This window comes from Chiloscyllium plagiosum, unplaced genomic scaffold, assembly GCF_037043375.1.
Source record: "Chiloscyllium plagiosum isolate Xiang-an unplaced genomic scaffold, Cpla_swu_hap1 HiC_scaffold_16, whole genome shotgun sequence".
NCBI classification, from domain to species: domain Eukaryota; kingdom Metazoa; phylum Chordata; class Chondrichthyes; order Orectolobiformes; family Hemiscylliidae; genus Chiloscyllium; species Chiloscyllium plagiosum.
Window position 1 is genome coordinate 51903054 of NW_028270154.1, and position 27723 is coordinate 51930776.

The window sequence follows — 27723 nt, forward strand, 5'->3', positions numbered from 1 at the left end:
AACACCTTGCACCTTTCAAAATTAAACTCCATCTGCCACTCCTCAGCCCATTGGCCCATCTGAACAAAATCGTGTTATACTCTTAGATAAACTTCTTCATACACAGCCAGTAGTAGGCAATAGTCTCACAACTAACTGGAGTGGTGCACGGGAAATCAAGCCCCACTATTTAAGGAGTCTCACAATCTATTCAAAGTGAAGAATCTACCTGACTGACAAATGAAGGTTAAAAGGTTCCTGTACATAACAGGGAAGTAGCTGTTTATTATGAACTATTATGCTTGAACCAATGGCAGTTTGGAAATAAGAATTGCTGATTTATAACTCTGCAAATTAATTCTCTCCCTTCTTAAAGTACCCATTTCACAAACGGAAAGACCACACAAAGACAGACAAGATATATACACGAAAAAGAAAACAAAACCAATAGCACCAGTCTGGACCACAGGAGTTAATGAGTTGTATCTTTCAGTTTATTCCAACTCTTTTAGTTCTTTGCTGTTGACTCAAGATTGTTTGCACAGTGATGTTAGCTTTCATTTACCAGTTGTAAATTTATACTTTCACTGTCTTTGAAAGCGTTTTATTTCTCCTTCAATAAGCATTTTATAGAGAAAAGTGATTGGCACACAGATATCAGATGGTGAAGGTTTTCTATGCATTCTAATAAAAGAGAGAGAGAGACAGTGATTTTCTGATACTTTCTTATTGCAGGGTGTGTGGTTCTCTGCTACATTGTTCCACACAAGCCATGGTCGCCTTAACAGGGACCAATCTGAATGTCGTTGTCTAACAGTTTTTCCTTCATTCCGAACCAACTGGATCCGTGATATCAACAACTGCTGTTGCTGTTCCACGGAAACACATTATCTATAACTCTTAGTGTGTTCCAGTAAACAAGAATTTTAAAACCGCAGCAACCTCTTTGCACAGTCTCCATGATTTAAAGCAGTATCTTCCTTTTTCAGTCTGTAGTCTAAAAATAAATGAAATTAAAAGGTACAATATTTAAAGTCGTTGGAAAAGAACACCAACTTGACATCAGTGGATTTAATCCTGAACGTTTGGGACACATGCAGGAAGTCTAGCCTGGAACTACAGACTCACCTGGCTTCAGCTATCTGGTATATATAATATATGCTACAGTTCATCTACAGGTTTACTGAAGACATTGGGTAACTCGGCATCTTTTAGTTTTTACGTCCAGAATTTGGACATAACATTCAGTCAGCTGTCAGCCCAGATCATTCAGCTGCATCAATGTTGTAACTGAAATCACCATCCAGGATAACCAGCCTTCACATTGTCAGTAGCCATGGGGGCTGCTAAAAAGTATCCAGTCACTTGGCATTTTTACCCAGGGAATCCAGGATTAATTAACTGGTGTGAAGCATTTTTGTACATTACATCTGCTGCAAGGAGACATATACTCACTACCTCCTCAACATCAGAGATACCAGGCCAGAGAAATATGAATCATTTCTTCATGACCAGTTCGATGATGCAAATGATCACTGTTGTGATCACCAGCTATAGGTGTTGAGGTGCAATATTGCATACTCCTGAAGAGAAAGGAGTTTGGGTTTAACCTTGGCTATGCATGTAGTTCAAGATTGAAGCACCTGGTGTGGTCGACATAATGTTTTGCATATTAGTGAAAGCAATCTTAATATCCATTTTCAAGCTTATTGCCATTGCCATTTGTCATTTATAGTTCCAGTCCTTGTCTGCTCCTACATCCCCGTAGTGATCACAAATTCTCTCTTCTTGTGATTGTTTAAGGAAATTGACTTGGTCTATCCTGTGTAAATTTCCAGGTGGAGTGATATTGATGGACTACATTCAAATATAGAAGCAAGGAGCAGCTGTAGTTATTCAACCTCTAGAACCTGCTCTGCTATTTAATAAAGTCGTGGCTATCCAATTATAATCATGAATCCACATTCCTACCTACCCCTTATAACCTTTCAACACTTTGCTTACTGAGAATCTAAAAAAACTGCCTTAAAAATATTCAAATGCACTGCTTCATCCACCTTTTCAGGAAGAGAGTTCCTGATCCTCTGAGAAAACTTTCACATAAACTCTGTTGAAAACGGGTGATCCCTTATTTCGAAACAGTGAGCCCTATTACTATATTTTTGTGTAAGAGGAAACATCCTCTCCACATCCAACCTAACAAATCCTTCAAAATCTTATGTGTTTCAATCAAGAAGCCTTTTGCTCTTCTAAACTCCAGCTGATGCAATCCAAGCCTGTTTAACCTTTCACCAAGACAGGTATTCTTGGTATTAGTCTGATATGCCTTCACTGAACTGTTCTCAACACATTAACAAACTTACTTAAATAAAGTGACTGATACCACGCAGAATATTTCAGATATGGTCGTACCAGTGTCTTATACAGCTGAAACCTAGCCTTCATACATTTGTATTCAATTTCCCTTCCACTAAATGCTCACATTCTATTAGCTTTCCTAATTATTTGCTGTACCTGCATAGTAGTCTTTTAACAATTTATCCAGTATGACACTCAGATTCCACTGCACCTTGAAGCTCTGCAATCTCTCACCATTTAAATAATATGCTTCTTGTTTATCCTTCCTGTCCAAAATAGCCAATTTTCCATTTTATACTCCATCTCCCAGATCTTTGCCCATTCATTTAACCTATCTATGGCTTTTATAGCCTCCTTACGCCTTCCTCACGACTGAATTTCTCACCTACATTTGCATCAACAGCAAATTTGGCAATCATACCATCTATCCCTTCATCCAAGTCATTTAAATAAATTGTAAACAGTTGAAATCCCAGCACTGATCTTTATGGCAGATACACCCTGCCAACTTGAAAAAAGACCCACTTATGCCTACTCTGTGCTATCTGTCAGCCATTCAATCTTAAAACCATGCCAATATGTTATCTTAGACACCATGAGCTTTGATTCTCTGCAATAATCTTTGACGTAGCACTTTATCAACTGCCTTCTGGAAATAGTAAATAATCTAAATAGTAAATAATAAATAAATGGTAAATAAATAAATCTAAATCATAAATAATAAAAAATCTAAATAGTAAATCTAAATATTTACCTTCTGTAAATACATATACTAATTCCTGTCTATATACAGCGTGTTACTTCCTCAAAGTTCTCAAATTTATTATGTAATCAAGATTTCACCTTCACAAAACCAGATTGACCCTGCCTTATTACCTTGAACTTACGTAAATGCCACACTAATAACATCGATATTTTCGCATTGACAGATGTTAAGCTAACTGGTCTGTTGGTTCCTGCTTTCTGTCTCCTTCTCTTTTGAATTAAAAGAGTCATATTTCCTATCTTCTAATCTAATTGGGTTTTCCTCAAATCAAGTGAGTTTTGGAAGTAAAAACAATGTACTATCTCAGTGGCCACTTTTTTTAAGACATTACGATGAGGTCTGTCATAGCCCAGGTCTACAGCTCAAACAATTTACTCAGTATCACTTCTCTGGTGAGTGTAACATTCATGAGTTCCTCCATTAATTCTATTTCCTGATTTATAACTATTTGTGGCATGTTTTTCTATCCCTTGTAATGCTATAAGATTCATCTGCCAACTCCTTTTTTTCTTTGAACATGGATGTGGACATTAGTGACTAGGACAGTATTTATCTGACATGTCCTGGAGAAGGTGATGGTGGGCTAGATTGTTGAACTACTGCAATTCTTGGTGTGTACACCCACAGTGCTGTTCGGAAGGGAATTCTAGATATTGATTCAGGAAACAGATTGCTAATTCTCCAGATTCACTTTTGATTAGACCAATGCTCATTTTGTTAATTCTTCTTTTAAATTTTTATCAAAACTGTTACAGACTGTTTTTGTATTTCTGGCTCGCTTTCTCTTATATTCTGACTTTTCCCTCCTTTTTAATTTTTTTTTAGATTTGTGCCCAATATTCTGATCTAGGACCTAAAATTTTATGTTTTTCTTCAGGTTTGGTTCTACTTTTAAACTTTCCAGTTGCCACCACTGGTGGGTCCATGCCTTGGAATGCTTTTTACTCATTATTTTGAGTCTCTGTATTTTGAAAGGCCCCTTTAAATGTCTGCCAGTTCATCTCTACCGACCTATGCTTCAACCTAATTTTTCAATGCATTTTGGCCAGCTGTGCTTTCATGCCCACATAACTGTTCTTTCTTTAAAATGGTCTTAGAAGTATTCCTCTTTCCCTCAAACTAGATGTGAAATGCAAGCGGGTGACACAGCTGTCACTTTTGGTGCAAGTGGGGAAGAGACCAAAATGAGTGAATAGGCAGCACAGGGTGTTGGTGACTGGGATGGGTAACAGCAAGTGAGAAAAGATATTGCAAGCAGTAGCGAGAGTGGTAGAGCATGAGCCTTGGAAGGAAGTATGTGCAGTCGTAGAGATAAAGTGAGTGTGGAAGATGATGGCACTTATACTGTAGAGTGGAGAATGTTGTCAACCTTTTACCTATTTTGCCATGCGTTCCTCCAGATGGCTGAGACTGCACTGACCTGGGTAACAACCTCAGACCATCCTGGGGTAACGCTGGTGGCATACTAGTTAAGGTTGATCACTGAGTTTTTGCATATGGACCAGTCCACTAACTCTAAGCAATGCCTCGGAAGCCCTTCAGTTTCCTCTGACCAACACTGCACTGCTTTCGGTATTGGCTCCTCATGCTTCAATTTCTGCTTCTGCTTTGACTGGAAATATTATGGAGATTATGTAAAGTGTTGAACTTCCCAATCATTTATGAAGTGGCCAAATTCTTCACACATGAACTAAGAGGCATTGTTACTCATCAGCTCTATATTGGAAATATATGTGTAACGTAAAATACCATTAATGTCTCCAATCCTACATTTCACTGACTAATTAAAACGTCACATCAATAATGTGTAGTGTGGAATGTGTTTAGGGATTAAATTAACTGCAAACTTGAGTAAAGGGGATGCTTGCGTGAATTCATACATGTAACTTTTATAATGATGGATGTTTATTCACAATTGGGACAATTTTTTAACTGGCGTTGCTAGGTGATAACTATTATTTGAAATAATTGACTTTGTTTCATGAGAACAAGGAAATAGACAAAGTAAGGCTTTTTAAAATATTCCTCCAATATATTGGTTTAGCCACCACTATCAATTGGAATAATAATATCAGAGGAAACTTGCTTAATTCTTACATGTAATGTTTCCTAAACAATTTGTCTGATCTGGAAATTTATAGTAATTTGTCTATTGAATTAAAGCACCTATGATTAAACAAGGATTTCACTCCAGTGTTTCTATTTTCTAATCATGATTCTTAAATTACTTTGTAGAACAACAGCCACAATTGTTATGAGCAGAATACTTCTGCTGGTTTGCTGTACTGATTCTGTTTATGATACTGCTTAGCGTAACCACAAGAACATTAATTATGTTCTGGTATTGTACTTGAATCGATAAAAAGCAAAAAGTTCTGACTCGCACAAAAAAAATTACACTGTACTGATGGTTACCATAGCAACACTTTCACCTCATTTTGGAGACAAAGTAAGGTTCCCATTTATCAATTTATTCAAAGTGTAACATATACATTCCATTTTGCGTGTCTTTTCTTAAAATAAAAAAGATCTTGAGATGGCAACAGCAGTGAACAGTAAAACATATTGGTCAGGAATAACATAATAGTTCTTCTTTATCCACAAAATTTACCAAATAAAAGTCTCCATGGAAATAAACCAGGTCCATTATGTTGCTAAGATGTATTCCTTCCACACTTGAATCTATTCCAGTTCATAATGGAGAAAATTAATATTATTCCTGTGAATATGAGGGTATGAAATATAGGTTAGTGCTTGCCACAGTTTGAGAATTCTTATGTAAAAGTGCTAAATTTCACAAATGAATTATTGTTTGAAATAACATTTGTATATAATGTCCTTAGTACAAAGAATATGTAAATATAATCAAACTGAATAAATTACACGGCACATTTCTGGGCCACCAAATGGAATAATATTCCGTGTCATATACAATTGTCAATGCAGTACATGTGTTCAGTTGGCACTAAATTTGATGTGGAGGAGCCGGTGTTGGACTGGTGTGGACAAAGTTAAAAATCACACAACACCCAGGTTATAGTCCAACAGGTTTATTTGGAAGCACTAGCTTTCAGAGTGCTGTTCCTTCATCAGGAGTTTTTGATGAACTGATGAAGGAGCAGCATTCTGAAAGCTAGAGCTTCCAAATAAACCTGTTGGACTATAACCTGGCACTAAATTTGATTAGTTTTGCATATCAAAGTTAAAAGTAATACGCACTTGTTTCTAAAACCACAGGTGGAAAAGACAGACTTTCAGTTCTTGCCCCTTTCTGATATGTAGCTTTAATGTAGAAAACAGTCTGCATCGATATTTCCCAGAAAAATTTGCACGGGCTGCCTCAGATATTCAGCTGTTTTCTTTTGCCATGATTTTATTCAAGTACATTATGCTTCACAATTTCTGATGGAGTTGCCATGCAGTAATTTAGAATTTTGTAACAATATTTTCTCATCAAATTATGGACAACAAGCTGGAAAAATATACTAGCATAACAGACATTTTCCAAACATTCTCATTAGACTAAACTGTAAAATTATTATTGTGGATTTGGCATGAAATTATTTAAGCACAGCCTTCATGCACATTAAAATTACATCGTACCACATTATTAAACCAGTCCAATAAAGAAGGCATATTGACTGTTTAAGTATATTAAGAATTCAGATTGCTTGAAACTAAATAACTGAACTGGAGAAATAAAGAAGCTGAAAAAAAACAAGTGAAAAGAACACAATTACTGAATATCAACGACAGGAGGTCAAGATGATGTGTTCTCATCATTACCACTTAACAAAAGTTGTGCAAGGGATGTTTAAATTTTAAGGCTTAATTTTTTTATAGTGAAAGACACCATTCTTATAATTCAACATGGAATTGAAATTATTATCTAAATGTTTTTCATTTCATCCACCTAGTGTCAATTAGAAGAAGAGATACATAATTAAATTAGGGTCATAGAGGTCTCATCAATAATTGTATACATCTCAATCATTATCCCCTTCAGTCTTCTCTGTTCCATAAAACAACCCAATCTATCCAATCTCTCTTCATAATGAGAACTCTCTAGTCCAGGTAACATGTTAAATCTCCTCAGCACTCTCTCTAGTGCAATCACATCCCTCCTATTATGTTGATTCCAGAACTGTACATAATACCCTAGTTATGGCCAAATCAAAATTTCATATAGTTCCAATATATCCTTCTTACTCTTAAATACTATTCTTCCGTTAATAAAGGCAAGGATCCCATATCCTTTCTCAATCATTTTATTTACATGTCCCACTACGTTATGGTACCAATGAGTCTGCACACCAAGGTCTCTCTGACCTTCGGTGCCCGAAGTCCTATTGTTCATCATATATCCTCTTGCTTTGTTTGTACTGACCAAGTGCATCACCTTCAACTTATCAGACTTGAATTCCATTTGCCATGTATCAGCCCATCTGACTAGCCCATCTATAGCCTCCTGTAATTTAAGGCTATCCTCCCCACTATTTACCATTCCACCAATTTTCATATCATCAGCATACTTACTGATCAATCTTTCTAAATCCAAGTCAAAATCATTTAGATATATCACAAATAGTGAATTAGATGCAATAATGTAAAATTGCTTAAATGTGAAATAATACCACATCCTTACTTCTTGAAGTATCAACAGAAAAATAAGTATTTCCTGTTTCACCAATATCTTCATCAGTCAAGTGAAATACATTACAAATTTTGCTTTTGAATTCAGACTTTCACAACTGCAAAATATATTATAATCTGGAACACAATGCAGAAGCATGCTGGGAGTAAACTTTGTCACCTTGTGACTTGGGAAACTTATTATAAAACAATACTTGTCCTCCATATTTTGAATACAATATTCTGAAGTCTACTTTAGTTATCAAGTTAAAGATTCATCCCTTTCACAAGATCATCTCAGATGAGGAAGGCCATCTCAGTTCTTTAATCCAGATCGTAAAATCTCCACTCTTTTGAATATCTTACTGTTTATTAAATAACTCCAAGCTTTTTTTTCCTCCATTGCGCAATTTAGAACAGTATTCCATGTATTGATGAATGTTTGAAGAATAATTACCGAGATTAGTCTGAAATTTTTCTGTTCATTTGAAAACATGTTCCTGAATTCAAGTACCATTTAATAACTCCAAATTAGGTACAGATGATATTTTTCTATATTCTTAATTTAATATTACCTCTTTTCCAGTTTGAAAAATCCAATTGCTGCCATCATTCAACATCTCTCTGACCATGATACTAGTCCAGTTGTCCTCCTGACTGTCTTCAGAGCTGGAAAATCTCTTTTCTGTCTTGGCAATCAAATGTTCGTGAATACTCAAATTGCATATTCAGCATTGGGACTGGAAATGCCTCCTTCAGTGCAGTAACATTTTCTGATTCTATGATGCTACACAGTTATTATAACAATGAACATTTGTTAATCTGATTTATATTCTACAATTTTTGCAATTAGCATACAACTGATTTTTTTTGACTGATGTTCGGGTTGACCATGTTTAGTTCCAAATCTAGTAAGACTCCTGGGACATCTTTTCATTTTGCCCAAACTGGCCATCCATTTTCCCTTCCAATTTGTATGCAGCATTTTTCTATGGAAGGAACAAAGATCTTCATCCCAAAATTTTAGGATGCAATAGATTTGAGATTATCAACTATACTTCAAAATGCAGCCACGTAAACTCTTGATTTCAATACTGTGGTTCCTTTCTAGTTGAAATTCTAATTATACCACCTAGATTAATTTCTGAAAATGAGTGGATACACATCTGGATTGAGTTCTCTTTGAACAGATTAAATATATAAATAACTAGAGAACGGATCAGGAGAACCTAAATATTTAAGTTAATATCTTGTGAAACAAAGATCTGGCATTGCAAAGAAATTTGATTCCTTCCAGTATCACCTTCAGGAATCTCAATCTGCTTTGTTCCAGTCTAGAATTAGGTCTTGACTTTAGATTTACATAGCAAATTTAATATTGGTGTAAAGTGGAAAATATTCTTCCATACACAGATTCAAAGAGACCCATATTTAATTAGAATGTACTTCCATGAAGTTCTAATATCATTTTTACTCACTGTTTAAACCAGACTCAAGCAAAGTTCTTTAATTTGTTATGGTGCCAAATAGAGGAAAGATGGGCTCCCTTCTTTGTTTGCCCAACCCCTTCGTTAATTTAACTGAGTTATTTCAGCAAGATAATTTTAAAAGGATCCTTTTCCGAGTGGTTATCTTTCTCCCAGACCCAAATAATACTTGTCCTCCACATCTTGAATGCAATACTCTGAAGTCTACTTTAGTTATCAAGTTAAAGATTCATCCCTTTCACAAGATCATCTCAGATGAGGAAGGCCATCTCAGTTCATTAATCCAGATCATAAAATCTCCACTCTTTTTAATATCTTACTGTTTCTTAAATAACTCCAAGTTTTTTTTCCTCCATTGCAAAATTTGGAACAGTATTCCATGTATTGATGAATATTTGAAGAATAATTACTGGGATTAGTCTGAAATTTTTTTGTTCATTTGAAACCATGTTCCTGAATTCAAGTATCATTTAATAATTCCAAATTAGGTATAGATGATAGTTTTCTATATTCTTAAACATCATTTTTATTTAACATTACCTCTTTTCCAGTTTCCAATAAAACAAAGAGCTGTGAATACTGGAGATCTGAAACAAAACTGAAAACGCTGGTGAAATTCAGCCAGTCTGACAGCATCTGTGGGGAGAGAAACAAAATTAATTATTTGAGTCCAGTGGCCCTTTATCAGAACTGAATGCAGCTGGGAAACAGTGGTGGTGACGGAAGGGAGGGTGGGATAACGGAGTGAGTCGAGAAATAGAGAGAAAAAAGCAGCAGTCAAAGGGATTGCTGATGATAAACTGTGAGAGAGATAATTTGTGAATGGGTGCTAAAGGGGAGTGTGAACAGTTGAAAATATGTCAGCTGTGCTGACAGCAACCCATACAGAACAGGACCTGGGGTTGTGGCAATGGATAACAAACATGGAGAAAGATGTTCATGCTCTGAAATTGTTAAACGCAACATTGAGTCCTAAAGACTGTAAGATACATAGACAAAAGATGTGGAGTTGTTTCCCCAACTTACATTGAGTTTCACTGGAGCACTGCAGCAGGCCTAAGACAGAAATGTTGGTATGGGAGTACAGCAGTGTGTTGAAGTGGCTGACAAGTGAAAGCTCAGGGTCATTTTATGGACAGAGTGAGCGTGTTCCACAAAGCGGTCACCCAACCTGCTGCAGAACGTGACAGTTTCAGAATGTGGCAATTTCAGAACATGAGCGCCTCCCTCAGTTTTGACAAAGGGCCACTGGATTTACCCACTTAATATGTTACATTCCACTGCTGACAGGCTTTGGAGTTACATCCAAAGCAGACCTTGGCTATATTGGCCCTGTTTTAAAAAACACATTTGGAACTTCAAGTTAAAAATGACCATTGTACTTTAGGATTTTGACCCATAATCATAAAATCACACACTTTTCAAAGATAGGTGCTAACCCTTTACGTATTTGATGTAATGCTCTGTCCACCTTTTATTTTACTTTCAATCTGATCTAAAGACAGACAGTAAAAATTAAGTATGGTGTTAGAGTTAAACTGTTTAAATTTGTGGAATTTGCCAAACTGCAAGGTTTAGTTATTTTATAAAGTACACAAAAAATAAATCTTTTGCACAACTATACCACTTCCATACCACACCCCAAAACAATAGTTATTAACAACTGAACTGCTATACCACTAATGAAAGACGGATACTTTACATAAATTTAGAGTCAGAATGAATGTAGGATATTCTGTGATATTTTATTGAAATTGGAGTACTTCTTGTAGGTCTGGTCTACAACTTTAGAAATACAGCAAACAGTAAAATAATCAGTGAGAAATAAATTTAGTATTAATTCCAGAACAATGAAAAGCCACATTAGTTAACATGCTATTGGTCTTTTCAATTGACTAAGTATAGTTGCATTCTTCTAACTCCATATATGTAAATCTGCTACAACTCACAGTTTGTCCTCATTTAGCCAATATGCAAATGTGCTTTTAACTCCACAATTTTGTTTGATCTGTCTTAATCTTTGGGTTTTCTCCTCAGATAACAGATATTACATCAATTGGGAAACTCCCTGTTATTGTCCAACATGTTGAAATAAACAATACAAATTACAAATGAAGTTTAATTGACCTTGAGTTATTATCTGTACAAATAATGATCTCATCACAGTCACACTCTAACCTTTTTCATAAATCTAATCTTTTTCATAATTCTTGAATAATTTACTCACGTTACAGGATAGATGTTATGCTTATTTTGTAACCACCTTTACGGTGAATGTTTTCAATCATTGCAATGTGGAAGCACACCGTTGTCATTGGCTTTGTACTTCCTGTTACACAACAAAGTAAATCTTTTCTGACACATATATTCTATTCTTCAATTTTTTAAAATAGTAAAAAAAAATTCTGCTGATGATAAATCAGTGAGGTTGAATTAAAACTGGTCCACACCCAGTTATTAATTAGCATACACAAGAAAGCTGGATTGGCAGATAACAAATTCAGTTTTTGTTTGTTATTCATAGGTTGGGATATTTTTGAATAGAAGCTATCTAAAACTATAATGAAGAGCAGTTTTAAAAAATCCTAAATGAAATGGTGTTTTATTATAATCTGATGTAATTTAAATTGAAGGATAATTGTATATTAATTATATATCTTACAGATAATAATTAAATTGTCCTGCATATTCTACTTAATTTGAGTAATAGAAAACATCATTTCTTAATTTTAAGAATAATGTTTAAAAACGATCTCAAATATGTGATAAGCTTTTATATATGAGAAAGAATTCACATTTTAACTACCTATGTAACACTGTTATTCTCAATGTCAACAACTACTGTTACATAACATACCTACTTTCTCCTTGTTCACACTACTATGCTAGGATTAACAGCATTCATGAAAAACATGATAGAATTAGTGACAAGCTCCATTTTCTCTTCCGAAAATGTAAGTTTCATAATAATCCTCAACATTAAATAATAACTCCCAACTACTCAGCACTTTTATAGTAAATATCTTTATAAATAGACTTGCCAATGATTTAGCATGCTATTGATGAGATAAATGCATTAGCCTGCTGCATGAATAGCTTCCTGCATTGACGGAAGACTTACAAGGCAATAGTTATTACAGCATATAAGAGATTTTTCATCATTGGAAAGCCAATTGTATACAACATAAATTCAACTATTTAAAATTTGTCCTTTTCAGGCATTGTTGCATTTCTTAAGACACATGCAACCCTGCATTTCCTTGGGTACTAATCTGATTATAAATATTCAGACTTTTGAAATATTATTTTCCCATGCAATTAATATTTCCCTAACCAATCCAATGCCCCACAAAAATAGGAAATATGTCACATTTTGCCTGCATTTGGTTTATAAAATATTGTGCACTTATTCATGTCTTAAGTCTTCAGTTTGCTCTGAATAACATAATGTCAAAATTAGCACAATATTTATTTGCAAATTGCACTATTTAAGTCTGAAAACTCAGCAAATGTGATGCAGCATAGGTTTCTGAAATACTGTGTTCTGATATCATGGTCCTGAATCACACCCAGCTGATGTAGAGGCAGTGCTTCGAAAGCTCCTGCTTCAAATAAACCTGTTGGACTATAACGTGGTGTGTGTGATTTTTAACTTTATCCACCCCACTCCAACACAAACTGCTCCAAATCTGAAATCCTGTCAGGTTTAACTTTCATTTTTAAGCTCTTCTTGAATCTGGAGAAGGACTTTGGTCTTCTCTCGACATTCCAAAAATGATCAGAGCAATCACTCATTTTTTTTTCACTTTCTTCCACTACACTGCTTAGTTGATGAACTTTGCCCCAAACAGCCTCCCTTTTTTCAAGTTGAAATTTCTTTCAGTATGCAAAGTGTTCAAACTTGGGTGCAGTTTCTCTTTTCAAAGTTGCATACTTGAAATGAAATGAAATGAAATGCAATGCCATCCCTACTGGAACAACTTTAAATACTTTGGTGTGTTTTACTATATTAAGGTCACTAAACAAGTACAAGTTATTTTTGTAATAGGAAAATGTTACAAATAGATTGGGCTGTACAAAAATATATGAAAATGAAGTGCTGGTATAATACTTCAAAACAGATTCCTGTTTGTTTGCTTATCTATGATAACAGAATCACAAAATTTTTTCCATGCTGAAGGAGGCCATTCAGCCCATTGTGTCTGAACCAAAATCTTTTGAGCATTTTGATTTGATGCTAATCTCCTTTTTCTCCCCATCACCTTGCACATTGCCTCTATTTAAAATAATCATCCAATGCCCTTTTAAATGCATAAATTGAATCTGCCTCCACTATACTTCCAGGCAGTGAATTACAAACCTAAACCACTTTCTGTTTGAACAGATTTTTCTCACCCAGCGTTTGTCTCTTTTGGCATACATTTTAGAATTGTGCTCTTTGATTTTCAATTCTCTTAAGAGTGGAAACATTTTATCCCAATCTACTATAGTCAGACCCCTTGTGATTTTGAAAATTTTTACCAAATTTCCCCTCAGCCTTTCCTTTCCAAGGAAAACAGGCCCAAATTGTTCAATCTACCCTATATAAGTTCAGCACAACCTCCCTGCTTTTGTACTCTGTGCCTCTATTAATAAAATCTAGAATATTGTATGCCAATTTAATAGCTGTAATTGTCCTACCATCTTTAATGCCTTACGCAGATATACAGACACTGTGCTGTGTGCATACCTTTCACAATAGCACTCTTTATTTTATATTATCACTCCATATTCTTTGTACCACCTTGGTATCATCTCATACTTCTCTATACTGAATTTTGATCTGTCACCAATCTGCCCACTCTACCAATGTGTCAATGTATTTTTGAGTTTTACATTGTCCTTTACATAGTTTACAATTCTCCCAAAAGTTGCAATGTAACTAATGTTACAAGAAATGTTTTCTAACTCTTCACTTACTTTACTCCATCTCACACTTAGTCCATTTTCTTAAGGACCTGATAAAACAGGAGCTTGATCAGTTGAACACGATATTGACTATTTAACAATTTTCTTTACAAAAAGGGCAGTTACATCTCATTATGTTTAGTGCAGAAGCCATTTGGGGTCAGATTTTCTGAGAAGTCGTTATCTCATGCAGATTGCTGCTCCCGTTCTTTATGAAAAAAGGGAACTCTACATTTCTGAGAGGATGTCCCACTTAGGATTCCCTCAGAAACACAGAGCCACATTTCCATTCTGACAGCCCTCTCACCGTGCAGAACTATCAGAGCTGTATCCTCTTTCCACAGCAGGTAGCTGCTATATTCTGAGATGTAAATATCCTGTTGGTCAATTTAGAACAATGATGTTAGGGTGCTAGATGGTTAAGTGTGATACAATGCCAGATAAATAGGATGCTAGCTTGGAAAGGTGCCAGCATTAGGTGGGGTAGGCTGCCAGGGTGGAATACCAGTTGAGTGGGGTGGGGGGGGGGGGGGAGGGGAGGGGTTGGGTGCCATGTAAGTAGCAAGTAGCATGCCAGCAGCATAGGGTGCTGGGTGCCAGGTTGGTGGGATGCCAACTGGGGGAGATGTGGTATGCCAGCATTGGATGCCAAGAGGGGGTAAGGTGCAAGGCAAGTGGGGTGCCACGTTGGTTAAGTGGAAACTTTCAAAGAGTTTCAAGTGTTGAGGAATTACACAGCTAAAAATTCTACTTCCGGGCCAGTTCCTTAGGAGCCTGCTGCTTCCCCATGTGCGACTCCAATCTACAATAACGACTGTCCGGCCAATGGAAAATCTGGGTTCTACTGCTGCCTCACAGCGCCTGAGACCCGGGTTCAATTCCTGCCTCAGGCGATTGACTGTGTGGAGTTTGCACGTTCTCCCCGTGTCTGCATGGATTTCCTCCGGGTGCTCCGGTTTCCTCCCACAGTCCAAAGATGTGCAGGTCAGGTGAATTGGCTATGCTAAATTGCCCGTAGTGTTAGGTAAGGTGTAAATATAGGGGTATGGGTGGGTTGCGCTTCGGCGGGTCGGTGTGGACTTGTTGGGCCGAAGGGCCTGTTTCCACACTGTAATGTAATCTAATCTAATCTACTTCCCAGTTTCTTCACACTCGTTTTGTACAATAGAATTCTTAAGGACCGCCAGATGTACAGCGGCTTTCATAACCGTAGAATTATTTCCAGCATGCACTGAAGACTTTGCTACCGTGTAAAAACTACATAAAAATGTCAATGCAAAGGTTTTCTATTAGATCAATTGCAATGAATGCAATTGTAATTGTTTTATATTTTGTTCACACTAATTCCTGCAATATCGGCTGAACGTTAGGGGTATTTCGCAAATTTGGTTACTGGTAAATGTAAAGCTAACAAATCATCTTACTCTTTAGCAACAGTGTATTTTCCAAAATGGTCTTGAAGTCCCCACAAAATCTTACTTCCTCAAACACGTCATTTTCATTCGGTTTTGCAACGGGAATGGCACAGTTCCCCTTTGAATCTTACGAGCATTATTTCTACATGTGCTATATGCAATTGATGTACATAAAGAAGCAAGACCTTAGGAATCACAAATGTTTGCAGACTTCCTTTTAATCCACAGAGGCACCAGTATACTACGGGGATGTTGGTGCTATTTTCTAAAGAGTGTTTTTCACGGCCTTTACTGAAGTGATTTTACATGTGTTTGCTAATCCTGTTAATCATCAATCTCTTCAATGCGTATCGAACGGACATCATTTAGCGGAAAGCATTTGGGATTTTTGCAGGTTCATGTTGGAGGTGCAATATTTACATAATTATTTAATGCAAGATCATGACAAGTAGACAGATGAATTCTTAGAGTCCTCGGTGATGTATACCATTCCCCAAAATGGTTGCACTTTGGATAAGAGGAAATGGAAATAAAACAGCTAGTTTTTTGTGACTTACTTTCAGTATAGCAGTTTTCATGTCCTTATGCTATCTGAAGCCCTTCATTTGGTCAATGTTTTGGGTTATCTCAGATGGGGAGGAACATTGTCCAACTTGTTTTAGCAAAGTTAATTTTTGGACTTTCACGTTCTAAATTTTGTAGCAAGAATGCGCTCATCAGTAAATATTTTAGTTGAAAACTAAGTTTGTGTCAGAGTAACCCTGCTGAAATGTCAAATCATGAAACTAAAATTATTACAACAAAAAAGAGTTCAGAAGTTTCAGGGAATCCAGTTCCCGCGCACTTGTTTTTACCCGAACTAGTGCAGCCAGCCCAAGCCCCTTACTTCCGTTATGTCAATTTCGCTTACAACAGTAATGGGGTTCAAGTTTTAAAATACATAGTAGTCGAGCCAACATTAATGTTCATGATTATTTTTGTACATCGGTAGCATTACGTCCAGGTGCATCTTGTATTATGTGAATCTTATTATAAGGTACTGGGATAATCTCCACACTACGAATGTGCTGAAACGCCCGAATAAATTTCAGTGGTGTTAATAGGTTGGCGTTTTTAGGTTGTGACTGTTCCCCAGACATTCAGCAATATCCTTAAATATCTGGAAATCAAATTTTCATCCTTCCACCACTGTCAGGACCCAATGGCTTGCATGTACAACGCCAGTTCGGAATAGGACCTAAGCATATAACACCCATCACTGCGTTGCAAGAGTGGCAATGGACTAACAGGAAGATTGCAATGCATTTACGATGTCTCAATCCCTATTTGCTTGTGCACTCACTTACATCTGGTATATGGTATGACAGGTTTCCTTTCGCTTACAATATATATGACTCCTAAAATTATTTACACAACTCCGAATATCGATTTATGTTGATCCCGATGTCGTTCTTATTTACTGACTTATTTGTTGTAAATCTGTCCAGTAAAATGTGTTTAAAACAAACACTGATTATGTAAGTTTTGCCTGTGATTTTCCCCAATTGCTTGCGGATTTACCTTGCACTAAACAATATACCGATTTATCATTTGAAATGTGTCATTCACAGTCAATTTCTGCTACATAGATTCATATATCGAGACATTTAGGGTTTACAAGCTAATCACTGATCCAGGCTCGCGGTTACCATTTCATTAGCTGGAACCGACATGCATAACATTTTCAAATCTGTCCACTGGTTACTTTCAGTTCAGGATTGATAAATTCATTTTAATCAGGAAGATGTCAGTGGAGGAAACACAGCCTTTTCTAAAGCATGATTGATGTGGCAACCAGTACTAACATAGATGCAGTGTGACTAATAAATACTTGGCACGTTAACAAAAGAAAAACACAGGAAACAATTCGAATTGCACCAAGTTAGTGCTGGTTGTGCACCAAAACCAGGGTAATTAGCCTTCAGATAACCGATTCGGAGTTATTCCCTGATCTAGCCACATTCCACTTCAGCCCCGTGTTAAGCTTCTGACGTCGCCTTAAGGCTGGTTTGACAAGGCGAAACTTCCACTTTATTGATGAACTTCCATGTGGTTGCGATCAAGGAGATTGCCTGGAATTTCCAACGCTTTCCAGACTCTCCCGATCGCTGAACACCTCCCCTACCCCCAGCCCCAACGCACATTCAAACTCTGAAACTTGGAGGGTTTTTTTAAAAAACAAATCCAGTGGCTATATAAAAGCTTGATAAAAACCCGCTGGTTAATTAGGCAATTCTCTCCATTCCCTTTGAATCTTTAATTCTTGCACGCTGTGCCCACACGAACCTTTCCCAAACATATTTGGAATCGGCAGGAGCCTTGGAACTGCCCCAAGTCATTCATTCCAGCCAAAACAAAATGAACCTAAAACCGTGTTAAAGGGGGAGGTGGTGTTGTCACCGTACCCACTTGGAAAGCTACTCCCACCCACACACTCACTTGCACACTGCAGTCACACCGCACGCTTTACCAATGGCGATCCCAGCCAGCATTCAATCCCATCGCCTCTTTGTTCCCCAGGTTAGATAATCCAAGTTGCCAGCGCTTCAGTTTTGTGTGGCGCGGTCATGGTCCTTATTTCTCGGAGTGGGAGCTGGCCTCGTGGGGCGGTCAAATGTTGATCGATTAAAAGGTCAAGAAAGAAACACAACAGGGGGAGAGAGAGAGAGAGAGAGGACGTTTCCAGAGAGACCGATGCCTCCTCCACAGTGAGTGTGAAGCAGTCCCTCCGCATGTGAAGCAGGAAGAACCCAGCGAGGAAGCTCAAAGCGAGAGCGTGCTTTCAGGAAAGCCCCTGGAGCTCCGGCGGGGTTACGGTGCTGGAAGGTCCCAGAGGCCGACAGGAGGCTTGCTGAGAGAGAGAAGGGTGGAGGGGAGGATCCCCGCCCTGGAAGAAGGCGACAGCTGCCGGTTGTCGGCTGGCGAGGTCAGTTCCTTCACTCGGTCGCTGCCCATTACCCCCCTCCAACAGATTTCATCCCCAAGCAAAAGTGTCTGCCGTGTTCCCTGGCGTGAGGACGGTCAGACTCCGTCGTGAGAGGAACTATCCCCGAGAATGCATTCGGGGTTTTAGACTGGGAATCTGTCGGCAATGCAGCCACTTTGTCCTGACAGTGACGGGGAACCGGGTTAGCTGCTGCTCTATGTCTGTGTGTGTGTGTGTGTGTGAAGGGTGAAATCTTTAGGTAATGCCTTATTTCACGGGTTCGTCGCAAAGGCCAGGAGGTGCAGGTAATCCCAGACTCTCCCAGACAGACCAATGCTGACCAAAACTACTCCTGTTATTCCCAGGTCTTGAACAATCGGGTTGGATTGAGCTCAGAGTACTTTTGAGGAAATTAATAACAGGACGTGTTATTTTAAAATGTAAGACAACTGACCTTTTTGTTTCAAGTGTAGTTCTTAATAATCTGCATTTTTCATTTTGTAAACGGTTTACTTATTCCCTTTTCAGACTCGAAAGCTTCCGTTTGGCAATCTTCCAAGGATCTGAGAAAAACACAAACAGCCCATTATAAACGGGAGAGAGAGAGCCCAGGCAGTTCACTGAAAGCGCCACGTTACCATGAAACAAGATGGGGACCATCAAAGATCTCGATAGTTTGCAAGTCTCAGTATCAGAGCCAGTTGAGATGGAGAATAAGTGTTTGCCAGAGGGTGCTGTCTGTAATAACCAAGAAGAGAAAGTTGGAAAAGCTGCATTGCATTCCAACTGCCAGGCTCGTTGTTCTAGCCCTTGTACAGCCAATAATCCAGACAATCTAAATCACAGCCATCTGGTGGAGACGAGCATTAATGTGGCTAAAAATGCCAATACAGAAACTGGCAGGTCGCATAAAACTCCAGAGAATGATTTAAACAAGGAGCCGGTGCAAAAAGAATCCAGCTGCGCCTTCAGTAACAGCACTGACGATGCCATCGAAGCCATTTGCCTCAATATTAAAGAAAGCACAGGGTTGAATGTTGACGGTTCAGAGACGCCCTTGACAGGATGCGAGATAGAGGACAGGGGAATGGAAACATCCAGCTGCACTGACCCTCAGGAATCCCTTAACCAGATAGAGATGGCAAAACCCACAAATGTTGGATCAGTTCTTCAGTCAGACATAAACAGGCTAGAAATTTGTCAGCAGAGTGAGCAAGTGAATACAGACATTGAGACAGCTGAAGGCCTTTCACAGATATCAACACCTGCCACAGCTAGCCAAGATGCTGAGGTCCAGGTAGCTATTCAAGTGCAGAAGATATCTGTTGCCACCAGCCCCCTGGCTCCCTTAGGTAACTACCCAGTATTTAAAATCCCTGATGTCAGATTACGAGATCAAAGAGTGGAGAAGACAGCAGCATGTCCAGTGACCTCATCATCTCTCACTACACCACCAAGAAAAGATGTTGAGATGCAGGTGGATATAACAGTGCAATGTAAATCAGTAGCCACTGGCCCAATGACTCCATTAGAGAAGACCCCGCTTGCTACACTCCCTGAAGTTCAAGTGGAGGTCATGGAAGATGAGCAACCAGAGCCAGTGCGCGATGTCCAGTGGGATGAAAAAGGAATGACATGGGAAGTCTATGGAGCATCCATGGATGCAGAAGTGCTAGGACTAGCTATCCAGAAACATTTGGAAAAACAAATAGAGGAGCATGGCAAACAAAACACTGAAGTGTGTCAAAATGATAAACCCATTTCAAGGAAAGAATCTTTGAGAAAGGAAGAAAACAAGAGACGGCAAAGTAATGTTTTTCAAGCAGTTCTGCACAACATAAGAAGTCCACAGTGCTGTACCCGTGGGAGCACTGCAGCAGAATGATTTCCATTTGATTGGGCCCATTGATTAAATGACGAAGAAACATGAAAACCATTTCCTTTCATTTCCCTATTTTTCTCATGCTTTACCTCGGCAAGTTGATTAATCACCAAAATTAATTTGTGTCACAGTGATCAAAGATTATAAGTACATAAGCAAGTGAAGAATCTGCTTAAAGCAGATAATTTGTTTCATTTATTCTTACAATGTCTTTCTTTTATCTTAACGTCTTTAAAATTGAACTATTCATCCAGCCGCACATTTTCTAGAATTGCAGCAGTGCATGTGTAATAATAACATGTTTCACAAGAAATGAATTAGGATTACTATTTTATCCCCATTATCTGATCTTGCTATCGGAGACCAAATGCACACAACAAAATGGCTGGCAGAATAGGTTCCTGGCATCTATCACCACTGCTCTGAAAAGGTTGACAAGGATTAATGCAGCTTCTCCTATTTCCCTGCAGCCCCCTCACTTGTGGGGAATCACTGGTCTGAAGTTGGTGTCTCCCTCCAGAGATGAAGTTATGTGGGGGGAGGTCAAGAAGTGTCATTGCAGAATGAACCCAGCTTCAGACTGGTGGTGCCATTGGTTGATGTTTATTTCAGCTGCATTGCCATATCATCCAAATCTCCTTTTTAAAGTACATTTATTTGGAAACTATATTCAGTTTCTAAAACAAATCATTGAGGTACTTTTTATTTTCCTTTTATATATAATATGTTTCATCAGAATAACATTTGTCCCTTATTAAAGAAATAAATGCCTCTGCATAATTCGCTAAATCCTCTGTGCAGTAGATAAATTTGTTTTAATTTATACAAAATAAGGGCTTGCCAAGGAGCATTTTAAAACTTTAACTGAAAACAAAATAATTGGGTATGGTTTACCTGGTTAACAGAACTGCAACAAATGAAAACTGAACACTTCAATTAAATTATTTAATACAATTGTATTAAGATATTTTCAGATCAGTAGAATGTGAATACAGTCCCAGCACTGCTTGACAATTATGTTTCTATTTTTCTAACTATTTCTAGCTTTCCAGTGTGGCTGTTAATCTAATTAGATGGGTATAACTTATCCATTGAACAAATACAAAAAAACCCAAAAATGTATAGTTGCCTCAGTTTAGCTAATGTCTGAAGTCGTTTCTTATACACTAACTTGGCTGCTATTGAGTGGTATGTGAGCTAACATAATTGTAGATTCAAGTTTTGTATTGGTCACTTTACATTAATATATTGTTATTATTGATCCATTCCGACAAGCAGAAATCTGAAGTAAAGTGTTTGCTGAATGTGATACTGAATTAATCTCTTGGGTGCTCTATGTTGAATGGATAGAAATAACCATTAAATATTACAGTTTACTCCATCCTCTCATCATAAAAGGCAACAAACTTCTTATTATAATTTGTTTTTTTTTCTATGTGGACAATGCTCCATTTATTCACAAGGTATAATCTATCTGTAAAACCTTGCTGTTTTGTGGGCAATCTCAATGCCAGAAATTGTTTCTTAAAAATATGTCAAGGTCAGGTTTCTGTTCCATTGTTATGGATTGTTTTAGTGTGGGTTGTTAAAATATTGTAATCTCAAATGTTGTAAAATTTCAAAAAAGATTGGAGGGATTAAAATATCAGTCAAGCTCTTCAGTCAGAACAATTTTCTTTATTTAGTTTAAAGATAACATGAATACAGTTACACCACATTTGTTGCTTTTCATTCCTTATAACACAACACTCAGCAAAATTTGAAATGGATACCAAACTGTGAAAACTATTTTTGATCATTTTGCCTCAAATTTTCATTTCTGATGTTAAAACGGCAAGTCAGAACAATTTGATGTATCAATTTGTGGCTTGCGATATGTAGAACATGTGCAGTTCATTCTGCAACAACTACAGGGACATCTCACTCTTGAGCATCATGGAGAAGCCCTTTGCTGGTGTCATACTTAAAAGACTCCAAATACTTGCAGACCAAGTGCATCTGGAAGCACAGTGCAGTTTCTGCACTGGCAGATATACTGTGGACACATGTTTCTTCATAGACCAGCTACATAAGAGGTCTGGCATGTAGGATATACCTCTTTATCTTATTTTCATAGATCTCATTAAGGCAATCAACACTGCGAGCAGAAGGGAACTAACAGAAACTTTAGCTGTCCGCCAAAACTGTTGAATCTTGTCTGCTCTTACCATGAGCACATACACAGCGATGTACAGTATGATGATTCCACTTCAACAGAGTGACAGATAGAGTGAAACAAGACTCTGTCCCAAGCCCCACTCTTTTTTGCATCTTCTTCTCTGATGCACATTCCCAATTTTTGCCGTCTCAGCAGACATGGAGAAGTTTACTTATATGCTAGGTCAATTGACAAGTTCTCAAATCTATTATGACTGATAACAAAAACAAATGCATATATGCACATCATGTCATGATCGGGGAACTCCTTTTTGTGATGATGCCATGCCACTTGCCTATACTGAAATTCATCCTCAAAAAACTCATGGACTGTGTCTACCAAATCTTACCCCTGACTATAACAATCATGAAAACTGCACTAGTGGAACAATATATTAACACCTTCTTGTAGAGATTGGCAAATTCTACAACTTTGGGAAAACAGGGAAAGACAATCCATTCGTTGATGCAGAACTTGTTGTGCACAGAGGTAAAGCAGCTACTACCTTTAGTCAATTTATGAATTACATATGGAACAACATCAAGCTGACCCTTAGGAATAGGTTGAAGGTTTATGAGACATGTGCTCTCAGCGGACTGTGAATCAATGCAGCTATCAAGAAACAAAAATAAAAGTTACTGGGAAAGCTCAGCAGATCTAGCAGTATCTGTGATGAAAAATCAAAGTTAACATTTCGGGTCTGGTGACTCCGTCTGTATGGAGATTGCACATTCTCCCCGAGTCTGTATGGGTTTCCTCCAGTTGCTCCAGTTTCCTCCCACAGTCCAAAGATGTGCAGGTTAGGTGAATCAGTCATGCTAAATTGCCCTTAGTGTTCAGGAATGTGTAGGTTAGATGCATTAATTGGGGTAAATATAGGCTAATAGGGTAGATGAATGGATCTGTGTGGGTTACTCTTCGGAGTGTCAGTGTGGACTTGTTGGGCGAAGGGCCTGTTTCCACACTGTAGGGATTCTATGATAATGATCCTTCCTCAGTTCTGAGGAAAGGTCACCAGACCTGAAACGTTAACTTTGATTTCTCTTCAAAGATGCTGCCAGACCTGCTGAACTTTTCCAGCAACTTCTATTTTAGTTTCTGATTTACGGCATCTGCAGTTCTTCTTGTGTTTAGTCAGCTATCAAGAAAATCAATTCAACAACTTCCATCCTCACTATCTGCAGCACCTTAGATGAATCCCCTGTCAGGATAAAATCACAAAAGTAGTAGTCCTCTCAAAGGCACAGGTAGTTTGTTGGCAATCATTGAAATAAAGTAACTTTTTGGTCTTGGGCGCATCTGCAGGATAGAAGATGATCATATTCACAAGAAATTTCTGTATGGTTAAGTATCCAGTGTCAGATAAGAGGATACTCAAAGCTCTGCTTCAATGACCCATGCAGCACCTTTGACATGAAGGACCTTGATTATCACTCCTCAGAGCCATGAGCTGGTGATGGAATAAATGGCAACACTTCAAGTGGGCTGCCATACCCTACAGCAACTTGGCATCAGAAACCAATGCCAAAAACAACAATAACTCGAAATGACAGTTGATAATTTCATTTGTGATACTTGTGGAAGAACCACGCTGTAAAGGATTGACATCTTCAGCCATCAGCACAAGTGCAACACTTTAAGGCACACCATCTGAAATGGACCTGTTTGCTGCCTGTCCATTATCTTTTGGAGATGGAAGGATGCCAGATCTGGTTTATTCAAACACAAACTATTTTTGAATCTATACTGGAATATTTATCATGTTTCTCCAATTCTTACTCTTTCTTCCTCGTAATCCCTATGAAGTGATAATCCAGTTTGTTATTCATTCGTGCAGCGAGAAAGCCTTTTCTCTGTACTCGAATATATTTTTTGTTCGTTCCTTTCTGTAGATGATGTTTATAACTCAGACGTATTGATTGAATTCTAGTTTCCTATCCCTGTTTCATGCTTTGAAAAGAGAATTAAAAAATTATTATCTTCAGCAATCTCAACTGTGTGATAGATATTTACTGTATTGAGCACTTACGATGCCTATTTAATATAACTCCTTTATTCTACTTCTTATGTGCTTATATGGAAATTATTTTCAGATGCTATTTGGCCTTTAGAAATAAATGCTACCTTGCCACTCACATATCCCTTTAATGTGTTTTCTGAGGAAAAATCAAGCCTTACAGACACCGATTGAAGCCTCAGAATTCCACAGAATACTATCACATAGCTGTCCTCAAATACATTTTGTCAACTATTCTCCCTCTCCAAAATTATACACAAAGAATAAAAAAAGCTATTTTGAATTACAAAGGGAACAAACTTCCTCGCAGAATGTACGTAATAAAATACACAATGAAAGTATAATGGACTACCACTGCTTACAATTTATCTATCGAAAAATAAGTCATATCTTGACACAAAACTGCGTAAGTCACTCAACCTTTGAGCTTGTTTTTTTATGGCTCATCTCATTCTGTGGTTTATTTTTAGGTAAATAGCCATTTCCTTGTGTATGACCTGTGTTATTAATGCACCTACGAAAGACATTGTATCGCTTTGGTTTACCTGTTTTGTAACAGATATGTTCTGCCATATGGATTTTAAATGCTGACAAAGTAAGTAATACTAATGTGGATGCACATCAAACATGTAGAGAGTTAAAACAAACAAATAATAAAATTTAGATTCATTGATATTTACTTAACACAGCTATTAGTAGTCATCACAAACTAACAGAACACCTATCCTGAGCTTAAAAAAAATATAACTTTACTTAATTCCAGTATTTAAAACCAGAAAGAAACCACGTTGCAATTTTATCATGTGGACTGGATTGTTAAATTATTCCAGATAGCCTTTGTGATAGGTCAGAGTCTTATCCTGTTCCAGGCTTAAGGAATGTCCATGTTATACATTTTAATTAGCCTAATTCTTTTACATCCTAAAATTGTCTTTAATATGCTATGCCAAGTCTGAGTTAGAGATTGAACTAGAAAGGGACAATTAGCATATATCCCTGGTGTCACTTTCAGAAGAAGAAGTATTGCAGAAACATTGCCTGCATTGGTCATTCCTCTAATGGAAAACACAATTGTAATGTTCTAAGGTTATTAAAGATGAAATCAGGCATCTCATCAGGTATTCATTGTGCTTTTGAACACATACCCATAACTAGCATTAATGCCTGTATGCTTTCTAACAGATTTTAAAGACAAAAGTTCAACATTTGCTGCATCTTCTTGGCTTTTATTATTTTAAAAGCATGTAGTGTTTTCTTTTAATTCATGGTATGTGGACATCGCTGGCAAAGCCAGCATTTTTGTACTAATCCTAATTACTGTTGGTATAATGTTCGCTGTAGGTTAGCCTTCCACAGTAACCACTGCAGCCTGTGCTGAACAGTCCAGCCATAGTGCTGCTGGATAGGATGTTCCATAATTTTGGCCCAGCAACAATGAAAGAATAACAAATTATCTCTAAGTCAGGATGGTGTGACTTGCTAATGGTGGTGTTCTGAAGCACCTACTCCCCTTTTAGATGATAACATTTTAGGTTTGAGTACTACAATTAATTTAAATCAGTTGATTTGAATCTTGCTTTTGTTCATCATTCTGACTAAAAAAAGACTTGATTCATAACAGCCAGCGTAAATGAGGTATTATTGTCTGTTAATTTGGGGATTGTTATTAGTCACCATGATCAGAAAAGTAGTGTAGGAAGATATATTACTTTCCGGTTGAAAAGTGCACCTTGTGGCCTGCTATACAAACATACTTCATAGTCAAGAACACAGTTCCTGACGCATGAATTGAAAGCTTGTCTACAGAAACACACTTTCCATTGAACAGAAGGGAACAATATCTCAATTAAGATTAAACTTTAATACTAGTGACAATCAAATGGGATAAGGTATTATCTACAGGCAAAAATGAACCAAAAGTTACTCCAGAGATTAATTTTTCACAATTTTATTATCTCTAAATTGGCCTAATGTTTTTATGCTTCTCAGTGAAGGATGTGGTAGTGTTAGGGAAGAATGGGCTGATGGTCTAAAGAGCTTCTATCATGTCAGTCTAAAACACAATACATGGAAAACTTGGCCCTTATCTTTTTTTTCCCATATGTTCGTAAGTAAAAGGTTGGATTCACACTCTTTTAAAATGTTCATTCTTCCCTTAATGGTGTATTTGTTGTTTAAAAAACGTATGGCAACAATACAGGAAGGATTTCCATTAATTCCATTTGATTTTTTTCTTCATTTGTGAGGTGTGGCCATTGCTGGCTGGCCAGCATTTATTGCCTGTCCCTAGTTGCTCTTGAGAAAGTGATGGTAAGGTCTTTGTTGAACTGCTGCAGTCCGAGTGCTGTGAATTGACCCACAATGCCATTGGGCAGGGAATTCCAGGATTGTGAAAGAATGGCTATATATTTTCAAGTCAGGGTGGTGAGTGGCATAGAGGGAAACTTGAAAGTGGCATTCTCATGTATCTGCTACCCTTGTCCTTTTAGATAGAAGTGGTTGTGGGTTTGGAACGTGCTGTCTGAGGATCTTTGGTGAATTCTTGTGGTGCATCTGGCAGATAGTACACATTACCACAACTGAGTATCAATGGTGGAGGGAACTGATGTTTGTGGATGCAGTGCCAATCAAGTAATTTGCTGTGTCCTGGATGGTGTCAAGTTTCTTGAATGTTGTTGGAGCAGGACCCATCCAGGAAAATGGGGAATATTCCATCACACTTCTGACTTGTGCCTTGTAGATGGTGAACCGGCTTTGGGGAGTCAGCAGGTGAGATACTCGCTGCAGTATTCCTTGCCTCTGACCTGTTCTTGTAGCCACAGTATTTATGTTGTGAGTAGTTGAGTTTCTGGTCAATGCTAACCCCCAGGATGCCAATAGTGGGGGAATTCAGAGATGGCAACACTATTGAATATCAAGAGTGGTGGTTAGATTGTCTCTTATTGGTGATGCTCATAGCCTGGCATTTGTGTGACACAAATGTTGATTGCTACTCATCAGTCCAAGGCTGGATAATGTCCAGATCTTGTTGCATTTGAATATGAGCTGCTTCAGGATCTGAGGAGATGCAAATGGTAC

At 37.7% G+C, this 27723-nt stretch overlaps 1 protein-coding gene and 1 long non-coding RNA gene across 4 annotated transcripts; one reads left to right on the forward strand and one right to left on the reverse strand.

Annotated features, from left to right (window-relative positions):
• Positions 1-5553: 5553 nt before the first annotated feature.
• Positions 5554-19321, reverse strand: LOC122556690 (uncharacterized). 2 transcript variants are annotated; one of them, XR_015759757.1, is made up of 5 exons: positions 19188-19321; positions 19004-19112; positions 9763-9858; positions 8311-8522; positions 5554-5822 (listed from the first exon to the last, which is right to left on the reverse strand). It is a non-coding gene; the product is annotated as an uncharacterized LOC122556690 (long non-coding RNA). The 2 variants fall into 2 exon arrangements; XR_015759756.1 differs by lacking the exons at positions 19004-19112; positions 19188-19321 and adding an exon at positions 18063-18200.
• Positions 18413-24686, forward strand: gprin1 (G protein regulated inducer of neurite outgrowth 1). Of its 2 annotated transcripts, none has more exons than XM_043703731.2 (2): positions 18413-18549; positions 19078-24686. In XM_043703731.2, the coding sequence occupies exon 2, from the start codon at positions 19199-19201 to the stop codon at positions 20432-20434; it is 1236 nt and encodes a 411-aa protein (XP_043559666.2). In that variant the 5' UTR covers positions 18413-18549; positions 19078-19198; the 3' UTR covers positions 20435-24686. The 2 variants fall into 2 exon arrangements, with proteins under 2 accessions (XP_043559666.2, XP_043559668.2); XM_043703733.2 differs by lacking the exon at positions 18413-18549 and adding an exon at positions 18689-18989.
• Positions 24687-27723: the final 3037 nt, after the last annotated feature.